At 37.8% G+C, this 15,267-nt stretch overlaps 1 protein-coding gene across 1 annotated transcript; it reads right to left on the bottom strand.

The window, feature by feature from the left end:
* Positions 1–1,162: 1,162 nt before the first annotated feature.
* Positions 1,163–12,503, bottom strand: RFESD (Rieske Fe-S domain containing). Its single transcript, XM_030325177.2, has 4 exons — positions 12,399–12,503; positions 3,262–3,437; positions 3,079–3,113; positions 1,163–1,452 (listed from the first exon to the last, which is right to left on the bottom strand). Exons 2-4 carry the CDS (start codon positions 3,434–3,436, stop codon positions 1,189–1,191), a joined length of 474 nt encoding a protein of 157 aa, XP_030181037.1. The 5' UTR covers position 3,437; positions 12,399–12,503; the 3' UTR covers positions 1,163–1,188.
* Positions 12,504–15,267: the final 2,764 nt, after the last annotated feature.

Below are 15,267 nucleotides of genomic sequence, written 5' to 3'. Positions count from 1 at the left end.
CTCTGAATTCATAATCTGTTCATCCTGGTTCTGGTCCTTCTTATTCTTATATTCTACTATATGCTGCCGCATTTTAGATGATAAGCACCCAGAGTGTTCTGGTACAGTGTGGCACGAGGCAACCAGAATAGTGTTGGCCATAAATAACTGGCATGTAAAAACAGGGTGGACCAATTTAACATCAACCCTGCCTGTGAACTCAGCAGAAAGGACTCCGAGGAAGAACATCCTATATCTCTTCTCTGTAACATTTACACGGAATGCTTAGTTCTACACACATTACGAAATTCTGAAAAAAGAAAGAACACCTTTATTTGACAATTTCATCTAGGCACTCCCAGTACTTTGGCTCACTGAGTAAGAGACTTCACGTCCTTCATGTCTGGGAAGCAGCTGTGTGTATCTTCCTTACTTTAGGAGTGTCTGCCTTGACCAGAGAGAAACTGAGCCAAGATTTATGTGGTTTCAATGCGCAGTACATGAGGATTAAGGAGTGCACTTGTGACGAGCACCAGGTGTTGTATGTAAGTGTTGAATAAGTTTCTTATTTTTAAATGAAGCATGTAAATCAACCCCATTTTGGAGACATTTTTAAAGTATAACAAGTCTGCTATGTATTTAGAAATATTGAATAGTTGAGATTTAAGTATTTCAGTGTATTTAAATTTTACTTTTAAAAAGTAATAATAAATAGGGGAGATGGAGAGTGTGTGGAGGTATCAGTGAAATAAGAATGGAAATAAGAATGGAAGAATGCTGGTAATTGTTGAAGCTAGGTGATGAGAGTTTGTTTCACTATTTTGTTTAGTTTGTATATATTAAAACTTTTGCAAGATAAAGTCTACTACATCAAAATAAGGATTACCCCCCTCCCCAATGGTTCTTATTAGATCTTATTTTTACCTTTTTCAATGTGGTTACTGCAAATTATTTTCACCCTGAAAATGCACATTCCAAACCTATAACCTTCAGGTTCCAATCAGTCCAGAGGATTGGGTGAAATGTATTCTATAGATCTTAACAATAATCCTTACATCACTTTGAACTGCTCAGATGTATGTGATTTTTTTAAAGTAAGTAATAAATGTGCCTGTTTTGGGAAAATTAATCCTCTTTGGTATTGAAGCAAAGTTATTCTAAAAATATTTTCCAAACACACATACCATTTTTCATTGCCATATAATTTTATCAGAAAGAACTCTGAATTACTTTGAAGTCTCCAGTGGCATAAAAATCAGAGTCACACTTAAAAGGTTCTTTAGAAAGAGTCACGTAAATGTTCCCATTGTTCACTGTCACTGTATGAATCCTTTGCTTTACTCCTTTGGAGCACCACTCAGGTTTTGCTGATGGATCTCTAGGGTTTATAGACTGGTATAGTCCTTCTCCTGTTGCCAAAGTAATTTTGTATTTATGCCAGGGGCAAACTATGCATGGTCGTCCGTCAAACTCCTGGGGGAGGAAATAAATGATTTAATAGTCTGACATTTCCAACATTCACAATAAATCTCAGACTCAGAACAGATTCTATTGCACAATAACCAGGTTAAAGAACAGGCCAGCTCCTCTTTTTTACTTCCATTTACAAATTATTCAGCATAAGGCAGAGCCTAATCTTAGCAGTCATCAGGTCCCTTTTGCATTTGATTAGAAACCCAGTGTGTTAGAACTGTATCAGAAAATGAGCTCAGGCAACTACACCATGTGACTGAAGCTATGCTGTTATGTATTAGATGTGAACGTCACTTCCTTGACAGAAATGGGACAAGGGCATCAAGTGCTTCTAAAGGAATTTCCTCTAGCCGCTGGGAGCACAGAAGCTTCAAATATAAATTTAAGAAGGTTACTAAAGGCATGAGTGTATATGTTAACTGAAGAGTGATCTGTGACTCAAAGTAGTCAATTCTCAACTTGTTAACTGTCTTAAGTCAGTGGTTCTCAAATTTTAAATAGCATGGGAATCACCTGGATCTTGTTTAAGTTCAGTAGGCTTAGGGTAGGGTACAAGATTCTGTGGTTCCAAAAACTCCCAGGTGACACCAGTGTTGCTGGTCTATGGATCACACTTGGAGGAGCAAAGTCTTAGAGCTCTCATTATGGTCCAAAACTCAGGGAAATTCTTTCACATTATCATCACCACGTGCTTACCTTTTTCTCTACACCAGCAGTGCAGGAGTGCTGATATTGTACCCCCACAGAACTGTCAACAAACATTCACATTTTCATAATTCATACATTCATGTTCATAATGTATGTCCTTTAACATGAGGACAGGTGTGGAAATAGGTAGATATGAAGTGTAGAGAGAGTGGAACACTAAGTTTAAGCATTCATTTTGTACTGTTCAGGGAGGAGAGGGAGGGAAGGAGGGAGAGAGATCAGTTTTATGAAGTAGAAAACAAATTAGGCGGCTAGCTAGTTTGGAAGTAAGACAGTTCCCCCATTCCCTCCTCAGATAAGCCTTTTAAAAAAAAATTTTTTTTAAATACACACATTTTTACTACATTATACAGGTAATATATAATCACTGAAAAAAATCAAACTGTGCAGTAAAAAGTAAAAAGTGAATGTTACTTTTTATTTAAAAAATTGGATTTCATTAGACCTATTATTCTATGGCTTGCTTTTTTCTGCTCAGAGATATACTGCTGACATCCCTCCATACCAACACACAAAAATCTGCCTCATTAATTTAGTGGCTGCACAGTTTTCCACAGCATGGCTATTCATGGCTTATTGAAACTGTTTCCTATTGTTAAAACATTTAGGTTGCCTTCAATTTTTCATTATGACAAATAATGCCACAGTAAACCTCTCCTTTATATATTCTTAAACATTTGTGCAATTATATCTGCAGGGTAGATATCAGAGTATAATTGTTAGGTCAGAAGACATGCATACTTCTCATATTTATCTGTGAAATAGTTTTCTCTACATTGTAGGACTGTAAATTTCTAGAATATTAGCAATTATACTCAAAGCATTAAAAGACAGTTAAAACTCAAATACAATTTTTTTGCATACAGAATGAGACAATATAAATAAAATGTGAATTTGTAGAGAATAGATTTTACATACCTCTATTTCTCCCAAATGTAAAGGCCCTCCTGAGTCTGAAAAGGAATTGAATATTACATCTAGTCACTAAAAAAAAACAAAAAAAACAAAAAAAACAAAAAAAAACAAAAAACACCTGAAATTTTGATAGTTTTGTGGTTAGTAAACAAATACAAGGTTTACAAATGAAAAATAAACTCTTACGGTAACAGCGAATATCCATCCCATGATATTCTCCTTTGTGGTAGAAAATGACCACTTCTCTATCATGGACAACAGCTGTCATTCTTTTAGATTTTTTAATGTCATCTTCTCTGCCAACACAGACAGGAGAATATTCCTTCACTTCAGGATCTTGTTCAGAGCCATCAAGATCCATGCTAGTAGAACAAAACAAAAAGCAAGTAGTCTTCACTAGTTTGGCTATGGAGAGAATCATACTGTAATAGACGTTTGATTTCTCTAAGACTGGTGGATGGTGTTTTTGTTTTTGGTAGCTATACAAAATAAAACATTTATACACACTGGGTCATGGTCATAATTTCAAGTTAGAGACTCTTAAAGCTTGCCCAAATTAGGGAAGATTCCCCACTTTGAGGCTGGACTCATATTAGATTCATTTCAATGGGTAAGGTGTATATTTCAAAGTCCCAAGACCCAAAGAGTTAAGTTTCATTGTCCTTTTATTCCCTATCAACTCAATGCTAAACAACAGCCAGTTACCAGTGTTGTTTTCAACCTTCTTCTGAAGGTAGGATTCTTTGATCGTCTGAACAGTCTTGGATCTCTTGGTTGAGATCTTGGTAGGGTGATTCATTTGATTTTGCCTGAAGTGAACAGCCAGTCTTAGAAATCAACCAGATAACTACTCTGCCATAAGGAGATAGGTATGAATGGGCATATTACATTTTCTTAACTCAGAAACTGTCATTACTTTCTTCTGCCTTGTTGGGAATTCAAAGAGATGGCTTTCTCTTCAATTAATTTATAGAAGTATGTAATATATAGAAGTATATATAGAAATATATGTATATATATTTCTAAACAAAGAAGTTTTAGTAGAGAATTTCCAGGTACTCTGAATATATTTTTTCTCAGCACAGATGTTTAGGCTACTTCTTTGAAAGCAGCTCTTTCAAAGAGACCTTTGTATACTTTAAGAACACAGTCATAGTCTGTTAATTACATGTGAGAAGGAAACATCAAGATACATCAGTGTCAGGAGTGTCAGCCTCTAGAGGACTTTCCTGAGGGCGTCCCATAGGGGGAGTATTTAAGTTTTATTCTATGACAGTTTCTGGAAAAAAAAAACACAAACAAAACAAAAAACTATATATCCTGTTTTGCCAAGAATTGCTGTATTTTTCTTTCTTCACTCCTAACCCCAAATCTTTCTTCTTCTCGCCACCCTCTTTCCATTAGTGTTGTAATCACCAATTTTTCTGGAAACATTCCTGCTTTTCCTCTCAGGATAGAGATTGTGGTGGTCTATAACTTTCAAAAAGTATAAAGAACCACATATAATATTACCTTAGGGTTGACAAACAGCTTTCTTCCCCAGGCAAGAGCATATTTTGAATCTTTGCATGTAATGAAATAAAAATCACAAAACGCAAACTGAGACCACTCAAAGAGTTTTACTTTTTATTTCTTAATAATGCATTTTTGGATATTCCTTCATGTTTTCTGCCCTCTGCTGGAGAATGGGAACCTTCAACTATCCAGACAATGTCCAGCTCCACAAGTGGCATAAGGCAAGCTCACTCCCCAATGTGAGTGGACAGAAAAGAGGCTGCCTACAGCATTTGGGCATGAGATCTTGTATGTACCCAGACCATTACCTTGGAGCAGGGCTACTTCAACCCCTTTATTATATGAAAGAAACTAAAAGTTCATGGTAACATCTAATCACAACCTACTTTTTCTTTGGATCATTGATGGACAAATTTCTCTGTAATCTATTTAGGGAGGAATATATGTCTAAAAAGTAAGCGGGAAAATTTCTCAAGAAGGGACTATTGACAGTAATCTTTAGCACAGAATTACAAAATGAAAAGAAAATTTCAACAGTAGATCTTCAGATTCTCCTTTTGCAAAGTTCTCTTTTCTTGTCAGAGATTATCATTCATTTGACAAATATTTTCTCAACACGTACTATGTGACTAGCACTTCAAGGAAGTAAAAGAGATAAGGTCTCTTTCTTCTAGATATTATATTCTAGTTGGTGAGACCAACAAATAAATACCAGTAAACAAATACACAAATGATATAATTACACACTACCATAACAACCATGAATAAAATGAACTGTGTAATATGAGAGAGAAAAGGGGAGGCCATTTTGCAAAGAATAGGCTGGGAAGATGATTCTGAAATGACAGTTGAGCTAGAACCTGAAAAATGCAAATGAACCAGACATTCTAAGAGCTGAAGGAAGAGCATTCCAGGCCGAGGAACAACAAATATGAAAACCTGAGGAAAGGAGACTTGGCTAATGAGGAACAGATAGGAGACCGGACCATAACAAGTGAGCTTGGTGAAACAAACAGGAGCCAGGTCATGCAGTACTGTGTGTGAATTTTATTGTAGGGGCAAAGGGAATGCGTTAAAGGGTGTAAAGCAGGCAGAGATGACATGATCTGTTTTTAAAAGAATGCCCTGGCTGTGTGGACAATAGATTGTAGCCAAACAAGAGTGGAAACACAGAAATCAGAAAGCTATTGTAGTGATCCACAGGACAGAATATGGTGGTTTAGACCAGGGTGTTGATTTTGTGGGGGTGAAAAAGTAACAACAACAACAACAACAACAATAGCAGTAGCCACAATTACACTGTGCTAATTAAATGTCAGGTACTGTTTTAAGACTTTACATTTACTTAACTCATTTAATATCCTAACATGTTACTATAAAAAGGTATTATTTTCATTGTATAGTGAGGAAACTGAGTAAGAGCAGAGAGGTTGGGCTTGTGAACAGGAATAAAGGAGCTACAGAAAATAAATAAGGGTAGCTCCCAGGTTTTAGTTTTGTGCAACCAGCGAGATTGTAACTATGATAGGAAAGACTGAAAATGGAATGGTATTTCCAGAAATGGAAAATCAAGAACTAGCTACATTTTGCACATACTGAGTTTGGTGTAACTAAAAGACTCTAGACAGAGATATCATGTCTACAGTTGGATATGTGAAACTAGAGTTGAGAATCACAAGAGAGAGAAATTTGAGAGTTGAAAAGTTACAGAATTCAATGGAGTAAGTTGGAGAGGGAGTACAGACAGGTCTAATATAATTCCTGAGGTGCATCAACAGTTAAAGATCAAGTGGAAGAGAGCCTGAAGAGAGGCAAGACCAGTATGTGTCCAATATACTGTTAATCAAATGACATTCACTTGGTGTTTACTTTTCTGTCCTACATTTTCCTCAAATGATAAGTAAGTGGTGATCCACTGCCTGCAGGAAGGCAGGCAATGAGGTGAAATCCATTCTAATGCTGGCCACCTCTATGTGTATTACACAATACATGAAGAAAATATGGACTTCCTAGGAAATTGTCCCAAAAGGTTGGTTCTTTCATGAAGGGTTGGACTACTTTTCTCCTGGTAATTTTCCTTATTTCCTTAACCTCCACTCTCCTAGAAATAAAATAGTGGTTAAATTCCAAGTAAGAGTTTACATCCAGAATTATTATTACTACTTTTCTTCCTAGTATCTTTAAAGTTTGTCTATTAGATTCTTAAATACCCTTTCGGCCAAATATAGAAATTGAAAGGTGAGAAAAATAAGACTAAGAAATCTTTCAATATTGTTCATATTGAGACTGGCTCTCTGTATAGGTCTGATCTAGCCCTTCAATCAAAATAATGATTTATATACATCACTGTATGACATTTAGGAGCTATTATTTCAAAATTAATCACACAATCAGCCTTAAAAATGGCTTATATGTTCATTTTCAATCCAAAATAACTCTTCAGTCATAATGTCTCAATAGATGTTTATGTTGACACAAGCCTTCCAAAAAAAAAATGTAACAACCACTCTAAAGGTTGTGGCAAGGCTAGGTTTTACTCAACATTTCCAGTTTCAGGTCCATTTTAACAATTTAATTATTTTATGGATTTCATCAGATTGGGAAATGAGAAAGCTGCAGATAACGTGAGAGGTATCCAACTCTGCCTGATACAAGATAAGGAATTACATATAGAAAAGGAAAGGAAGTGAATCAAAGTGATGGCCCATGATAGTTGTAGAGACCCAGATGCTGTTAAACAAAGGAAGGTTGCCATGGAGTGCTCATGGTGTTAAACAGAATACAGTTGCCTATAATTTAAGATATTTAACAAAATTATAAATCACATGTCAACTTCAAATATTCTAATTTTAGGAAGATGACCAATCCTTCCTAATCCACCTCCTCTTCAAATACAGTAATGTCATATTTCAAAGGAAGTTATACAGAGTGATGATGTAACTTTCCTTGAGAACAGGAAACTGCCATTTTGATTTCACTCGTCTTAGGTTAACATTTTACATATAAATGCATATATGGAACTTCTTTTAAAAATTTCTTTAAATGTTTATTTATTTTTGAGAGAAAGAGAGCACACACGAGCAGGGGAGGGACAGAGAGAGAGGGAGTCACAGAATTCGAAGCAGGCTCCAGGCTCTGAGCTGTCAGCACAGAGCCTGATGTGGGGCTCGAACTCATGAACCAGGAGATCATGACCTGACCCGAAATTGGACGCTTAAATGACTGAGCCCCCCCAGGTGCCCCTTGTGGAACCTCTTTAAAAAGGGCACTTGGACCTTGATGAATATAGATTAGAATGGTCATAATCTGTAGACCCAATCTCCTCCCAACAAGAGGGAATATGTGTTTTATGGCAGAGGCTCCAGGCTTTCTGATGACTTTTCTAAATATTTATTTAATCTTGTATGACTGATTGATTGGAAGTCTGGAAATGTTGGGAGAAAAAGAGCATGGATAAGTTTGTAAAACAGAAATTATTATTTAGAAGTAAAAAATCTCCATGTGAATGTGTTAGGAGAGAGCCTTAGATGAAGGACTTCACAGGCTACTGTTTTGAGAAGGGTAATTCTGAGCCACAAGGAACATAGATACTAGATATTACATCAGCCTGTGCTCCAAAACTGAGGTGTAGGATGAGGGATGTTTGTGTGTGTGCATGTGTGTTGATGACGAGAGGCAGGAAGGAACTTTGAATTCAAGGTATAAAGGAAAGCATTACACAAATCAATCTTAGGAAATTATAGAAATGTCAAGTCTGTACTCTGAAGTTTGCACTGTTAATTCCTGCTCTAACTAACCTAGTTGCTTTTTACATGATGGAAAAACATAACATATGCTATTTTAAAAAATTATTTCACAATAAGTAAATCAGACTGAGAAAGACAAATACCATGTGATTTCACTCAAATGAATAAACAAAGAAACAAAAAGCAGAATCAGACCTATAAACACAGAGAACTGATGGTTGCCAAAGGGAAGGGGGTTAGGGAATGGCAAAATTGGTAAGGGGGAGTGGGAGATACAGACCTCCAGTTATGGAATGAATAAGTCATGAGAATAAAAGGCACAGCAGAGAGAATACAGTCAATAATATTGTAATAGTGTTGTACGGTGACAGATGGTAGCTACACTTGTGGTGAGCACAGCTAACATACAGAGAAGCTGAATCACTATGTTGTACACCTGAAACTAATGTAACATTGTGTGTCAACTATACTCAAATTAAAAAACTGAAAATCATTTCACAATAACAAAAAAAACCCAAAAATATAGTATTTTTAAGAAAAGGCAATGAGGGCCATGCCATAATTTCCTGGATTAGCTGTGGCTAACAGAAGGCTGGATTACCACATCCCTAAACAATTATCTTGTTTTGCTTGATATTGGCAGGTACCCAAAGTATACAAATTGCTCAGGTGGTAGTATTTACTCCACAGCATTGGATGTGCAGCCTTTATCACATTTTGTGACAGAACAGACAGAGGGGCAATAAAGATAAGATAAAAGGGAACAGATGAACTGAAATAGGCTGAAGAAAAAAACAAGAAATGTGGAGTTTGCAACACGTATAACCGACTAAGGATGATGACTCAGAAAGTATGAAGGACTTTACTATACCAGTAAAGTGCAAACACACACACACACACACACACACACACACAGAAAAACGGGCAAAAGACACAAACATTGCATAGATGAGGAAGTGTAAATGGCCAGTGATTACATGTAAAGATGCTCAACCTCATCAGAAGGAAAAAGTAAAAGAAATGCAAAGGAAAGTCACAAATGGGATACTATTTTCTATCCAATTGAGTGGCAAAAATTATAGCAAGTATTGGTGAGGATATGGAGAAATTGATAGTGATGACATTAATTAGTGCTACCACAATTTGGCATGACCTAGTAAAGTCGAACATATTCACGATCCATTAATCCCCCTTTAAGTACACTCCAGAGAAACATGCAGAGGTACACTAAGAGATAATCACAGGAGTGGTTATAACAGCAAACGATGGGAAAAAACTCAAAATGCATCAACAGTAGAATGGAGAATTTTCACATTCATTCAATGGAATGCAATGTAGCAGTAAAAAATGTCTGGATGCATCAAGTTGGATTAACTTCAAAAATATAACTTTAAAGGAAAACAATTTTTAAAGAATTCGGAGTATGCTTCTATTTTTACCAAGTGCAAAAATGGGCAAAACAAAACAATATATCATTGATGGATACATGTAGATGGAGTAAATTTATAAAGAAAAGCAAGGGGATAGAAAACACGGAATTTCTTAAATGCCTAAAAATGTAACATTTAGTCTTATATTTAAAATTACTCTTTTAGCTTATAAGTTGTATCCTACTTTACATTTATGTAATAGATGATCCCAAAACCAAGAAACGGGATAAAATGGCACTTTCTATCCTCAGAAAACGTGCCTCTGCAGAAAGATCATGAATGGACTGAGAATTTTGTTCAGCTTCTCTAAAAACTTGGCACTAGGAAGGGGAAATAAATGAATATTTAGTTTTCTTTGTCCAGGCAAAAAGTTAGAAAAGAAATACTAGTATCAAGCAAGTAAAATATATGAAATGTGCAGCATGAAAAGTTAATTAAGTTCTCCAGACTTCCAAAGAAATGAGAACCCAATACAATCCTTCCTCAAGTTTCAGTCTCTTCGAACATACAGTTTTAGCAGGGTTTGCACCCCAAGGAAAACTGCAGTGAACTTTGCACAAGCTGATAAGAAATGAGCAGAGAACGCTGGGCTAAATGATAAAAGGTTTCAGAGAACTATGATTACAGTCTTGCTTTTTGCTTAGGCAAGTATTATCATACCCTTCAAATAATGGTCATATGTATTTATGATAGCTAGTAATATTTATAATTAACATCCACATTATTCTTAATTAAATATTGTGAATATCATGGTCCATTCAGACAATAATAAGAGTCAATGTATTCACCTTAGTTACTGTTACTTTGATGCACTATTCATATGCTCCCATACATTTCCTCATTTTGAGTCTACTTTAAGATAGCAGAATCTTAACTAAAAAGAAAGTGAAAAATTAACCAGTCTGTGCTGTTTGGGGACTAGATCAAGCAAAGTCACTTCTGAAAAATTTAGCCATTTTGTTCCATTTTCCTCCTTAAGAAGTATTTTTTTGGCCCGTGCCTAAAATAGGTTTCTAAAAGTGCTAACACCATATAAAATTACAGATTAGTTCAATAGATCCTCAGTCTCTATTAGATACTTTTCCAGCATAGGGAATCCATTCAGGTTAAATTAAAAAAATAAATAAGTTTCCATAAGACACTGGAGACAAAAGAGACATGAAATTAAAAGAACTTACTTGTTATTCCTCTTGATCTCTGACAAAGGTGCTTTTACTAAGTCTGGAGCCTTGACCTACACATTATCAGAATGCATAGCTCCAGGGTGACACCCTTGTTTTTAGGTTCAGAGAAGAGACCAGCCTTAGATATTAGTTTTGCATCTCTTTGGATGGCAGAATATTATAGATAAAACTAGTTATCCTTCAGTGAGTGGCCACCCACTTGGACTGTTTGCATACAGGAGTTCACTATCGCCAAGGGGTAAGTAGTATACCTATCTTGCAGATTAGGAAACTAAGGGTAAAGGATCCCCTTTAACAAAAGTAGCAGTCAGGATTCAAAACCCACAAAGTAGCAGTCAGGATTCAAACCTACATCTTCTGAGTCTATATTCAGTGAACACAGTGTATACATCTTAACATTTCATCTAAGCAGCATCCATGGGTTTATAAAAACACGTGGCCTGCAAGTAAACTGTCTTAAAGGTACAAAGCCTTTTAGCAAAATAAAGATATCTGTGTATGTATATATACATAGATGTACGTTTATCACCAAACATGGTTCTGAATTTTTTTTTTACTTTAGGAAAGCTAATGTCACAAGAGTAGCATCAACAGATGTTTAAAGCGGAATAGTTCCCTAATCATTTAATAAAGTCATGTAGCTGCTCTGGAATTTACTACCATCATCCCTGCTATTAGAAATCTGTAATCACTGGTGAGTTCATCTCGGTTTGAATCCTGGCTCTGCGTGATTTGGGGCAAGTTGCTTAATTTCCCTGTGCTGCAGTTTGCACGTCTGTAAGAATGATCTGCCACATAGGGATGTGGAGAGAAATGAACGCTCACTACAAATCAAGTGTTTTATAGCAGGACCGGACCATGGGAAACGCTCTAACCATGTTAGCTGTCATCTCTAAGGCCCTTCCAGTTCTGACAAATAAACGCACGACTTGAAAGTGTATTTAACATCTTAGTAAAGACCGTCTACAGTAGTTATACAGAGAGGCGCTCAGGAACCCCGGGCACAGGCTACACGTGGCTGTCCAGAGGTTCTGGACTGTTGCGCCTACAGACTTCAGGAGACCAGTATCTACCACGGCCTGGGCTGCAGAAACCGCGGAGCAGATTTGGTACGCAGAGAAGCCAGGAAAGCTAAAAACGCCCCGCCTGCCCCACACAGGCGGCAGGTCCCGGGTGGGCCCAGACTGTAAGGTGAACAAGCCCGAAGGGCCTCGCTGTGACTGGGCGGAAGCCAGTCCAGAGATTAACGGTTAACGAACGCGAGACGACTCCTGGCAGAGCCACAACGCTCAGAAGGGCCGGGACCATAGGCCAGACGACAGCACGCCCCACCAGCTCCAGGCCACCGCCGGCACCGCCGGCGGAAGCCCGACCTGAGGCCCGCAGCCCGGCCGGAAACAGCGGCGCTCGCGAGCCCCGCCCAACCCCGCCGCGAGAGCTGAATTTACCTTTAGTCCCTTGCTCCGCCTCCGCAAGTCCTGCCAGCAGCGGAGGCCGCGTGACTCTCCTGCGGGAGCTAGGCCTCCGACCGAGGCTCGGAGCTTCCGCGGGGCGGGGCAAGCCGCCCACGTGACCCGAGAGTGTCTGCCCTCGGAGACTGCCTCAGTGGCACTGCGGGCTGAGGACCGCCATCCCCAGCTGGCCGCTGGTCAACCGCGCTCTGCCGAGGCTTCCGAACTGACAGTCGTGAAAGTGTGCTTGACAACCGTAGGTAGCATCTATTTTAAAATATGTGTTAATCTCACTACATGTATCCACATTTTACATGCATCCACGATCTCAGTCTCAGGAATTTACCTTATAAAATATTTACAGAAGTTCATCACGATGCGTATAATCTATGTGTAAGGATGCTTACTGCCACGAAAGAATTAAGAATAGCTAAAGTGATCAGCAAGAAGGGAATGGTGGTCAAATAAAATATGGTGTAGACATGTGAATTACTTTGTAGCCACATACTCAACAGATATCATGAATGTAATTAATATTAAAAAGGAATGGATACAATACACAATTCTTTGGTGTAAATAAAAATATTTCTCATGATACAAATAGATATGTATGTACGTAAGCTTTTTATAAGATTTTTTTTTTTTAATTTAACTGGTTGCATTAGAGGTGGTAGATAAGTTTTTGAACTTTGCTCTTTCTCTGTATACTTTGTGAATTTGAAAACAAATGAAAAACAACACCTCCCACTTGTATTCAAAGCTGGAAGCTAGTTGAGTCTGGCATGTTTTTTATTTTTTTATTTTTTATTTTTGGTTTATTTATTTATTTATTTATTTATTTTTCAATATATGAAATTTATTGTCAAATTGGTTTCCATAAAACATCCAGTGCTCATCCCAAAAGGTGCCCTCCTCAATACCCATCACCCACCCTCCCCGCCCTCCCACCCCCCATCAACCCTCAGTTTGTTCTCAGTTTTTAACAGTCTCTTATGCTTTGGCTCTCTCCCACTCTAACCTCTTTTTTTTTTTTTTTTCCTTCCCCTCCCCCATAGGTTTCTGTTAAGTTTCTCAGGATCCACATAAGAGTGAAAACATATGATATCTGTCTTTCTCTGTATGGCTTATTTCACTTAGCATCACACTCTCCAGTTCCATCCACGTTGCTACAAAGGGCCATATTTCATTCTTTCTCATTGCCACGTAGTACTCCATTGTGTATATAAACCACAATTTCTTTATCCATTCATCAGTTGATGGACATTTAGGCTCTTTCCATAATTTGGCTATTGTTGAGAGTGCTGCTATAAGCATTGGGGTACAAGTGCCCCTATGCATCAGTACTCCTGTATCCCTTGGGTAAATTCCTAGCAGTGCTATTGCTGGGTCATAGGGTAGGTGTATTGTTAATTTTTTGAGGAACCTCCACACTGTTTTCCAGAGTGGCTGTACCAGTTTGCATTCCCACCAACAGTGCAAGAGGGTTCCCGTTTCTCCACATCCTCTCCAGCATCTATAGTCTCCTGATTTGTTCATTTTGGCCACTCTGACTGGTGTGAGGTGGTATCTGAATGTGGTTTTGATTTGTATTTGCCTGATGAGGAGCGATGTTGAGCATCTTTTCATGTGCCTGTTGGCCATCCGGATGTCTTCTTTAGAGAAGTGTCTATTCATGTTTTCTGCCCATTTCTTCACTGGGTTATTTGTTTTTCGGGTGTGGAGTTTGGTGAGCTCTTTATAGATTTTGGATACTAGCCCTTTGTCTGATATGTCATTTGCAAATATCTTTTCCCATTCCGTTGGTTGCCTTTTAGTTTTGTTGGTTGTTTCCTTTGCTGTGCAGAAGCTTTTTATCTTCAGTAATTCATTTTTGCTTTTAATTCCCTTGCGTTTGGGGATGTGTCGAGCAAGAGATTGCTACAGCTGAGGTCAGAGAGGTCTTTTCCTGCTTTCTCCTCTAGGGTTTTGATGGTTTCCTGTCTCACATTCAGGTCTTTTATCCATTTTGAGTTTATTTTTGTGAATGGTGTGAGAAAGTGGTCTAGTTTCAACCTTCTGCATGTTGCTGTCCAGTTTTCCCAGCACCATTTGTTAAAGAGACTGTTTTTTTTCCATTGGATGTTCTTTCCTGCTTTGTCAAAGATGAGTTGGCCATACGTTTGTGGGTCTAGTTCTGGGGTTCTATTCTATTCCATTGGTCTATGTGTCTGTTTTTGTGCCAGTACCATGCTGTCTTGATGATTACAGCTTTGTAGTAGAGGCTAAAGTCTGGGATTGTGATGCCTCCTGCTTTGGTCTTCTTCTTCAAAATTACTTCGGCTATTCGGGGCCTTTTGTGGTTCCATATGAATTTTAGGATTGCTTGTTCTAGTTTCGAGAAGAATGCTGGTGCAATTTTTATTGGGATTGCATTGAATGTGTAGATAGCTTTGGGTAGTATTGACATTTTGACAATATTTATTCTTCCAATCCATGAACAGGGACTATGCTATAGTTTTCAGCATACAGATCCTTTACATCTTTGGTTAGATTTATTCCTAGGTATTTTATGCTTCTTGGTGCAATTGTGAATGGGATCAGTTTCTTTATTTGTCTTTCTGTTGCTTCATTGTTAGTGTATAAGAATGCAACTGATTTCTGTACATTGATTTTGTATCCTGCAACTTTGCTGAATTCATGTATCAGTTCTAGCAGACTTTTGGTGGAGTCTATCGGATTTTCCATGTATAATATCATGTCATCTGCAAAAAAGCGAAAGCTTGACTTCATCTTTGCCAAATTTGATGCCTTTGATTTCCTTTTGTTGTGTGATTGCTGATGCTAGAACTTCCAACACTCTGTTAAACAACAGCGGTGAGAGTGGGCA

The sequence above is a fragment of the Lynx canadensis genome, chromosome A1, assembly GCF_007474595.2.
Source record: "Lynx canadensis isolate LIC74 chromosome A1, mLynCan4.pri.v2, whole genome shotgun sequence".
NCBI lineage: Eukaryota > Metazoa > Chordata > Mammalia > Carnivora > Felidae > Lynx > Lynx canadensis.
The sequence above is the reverse complement of the archived record's forward strand: the minus strand, read 5'-3'. Positions and strand labels throughout refer to the sequence as shown.

What these genes read in the sequence shown, in the direction of transcription:
- RFESD (XM_030325177.2), bottom strand. Translation starts at nt 3,436, where the DNA reads ATGGATCTTGATGGCTCTGAACAAGATCCTGAAGTGAAGGAATATTCT. An exon ending in GATGGATATTCGCTGTTACC is followed by an intron (nt 3,114 to 3,261) that starts GTAAGAGTTTAT and finishes ATTCCTTTTCAG; the next exon opens with ACTCAGGAGGGCCTTTACAT. An exon ending in TACATTTGGGAGAAATAGAG is followed by an intron (nt 1,453 to 3,078) that starts GTATGTAAAATC and finishes TTCCTCCCCCAG; the next exon opens with GAGTTTGACGGACGACCATG.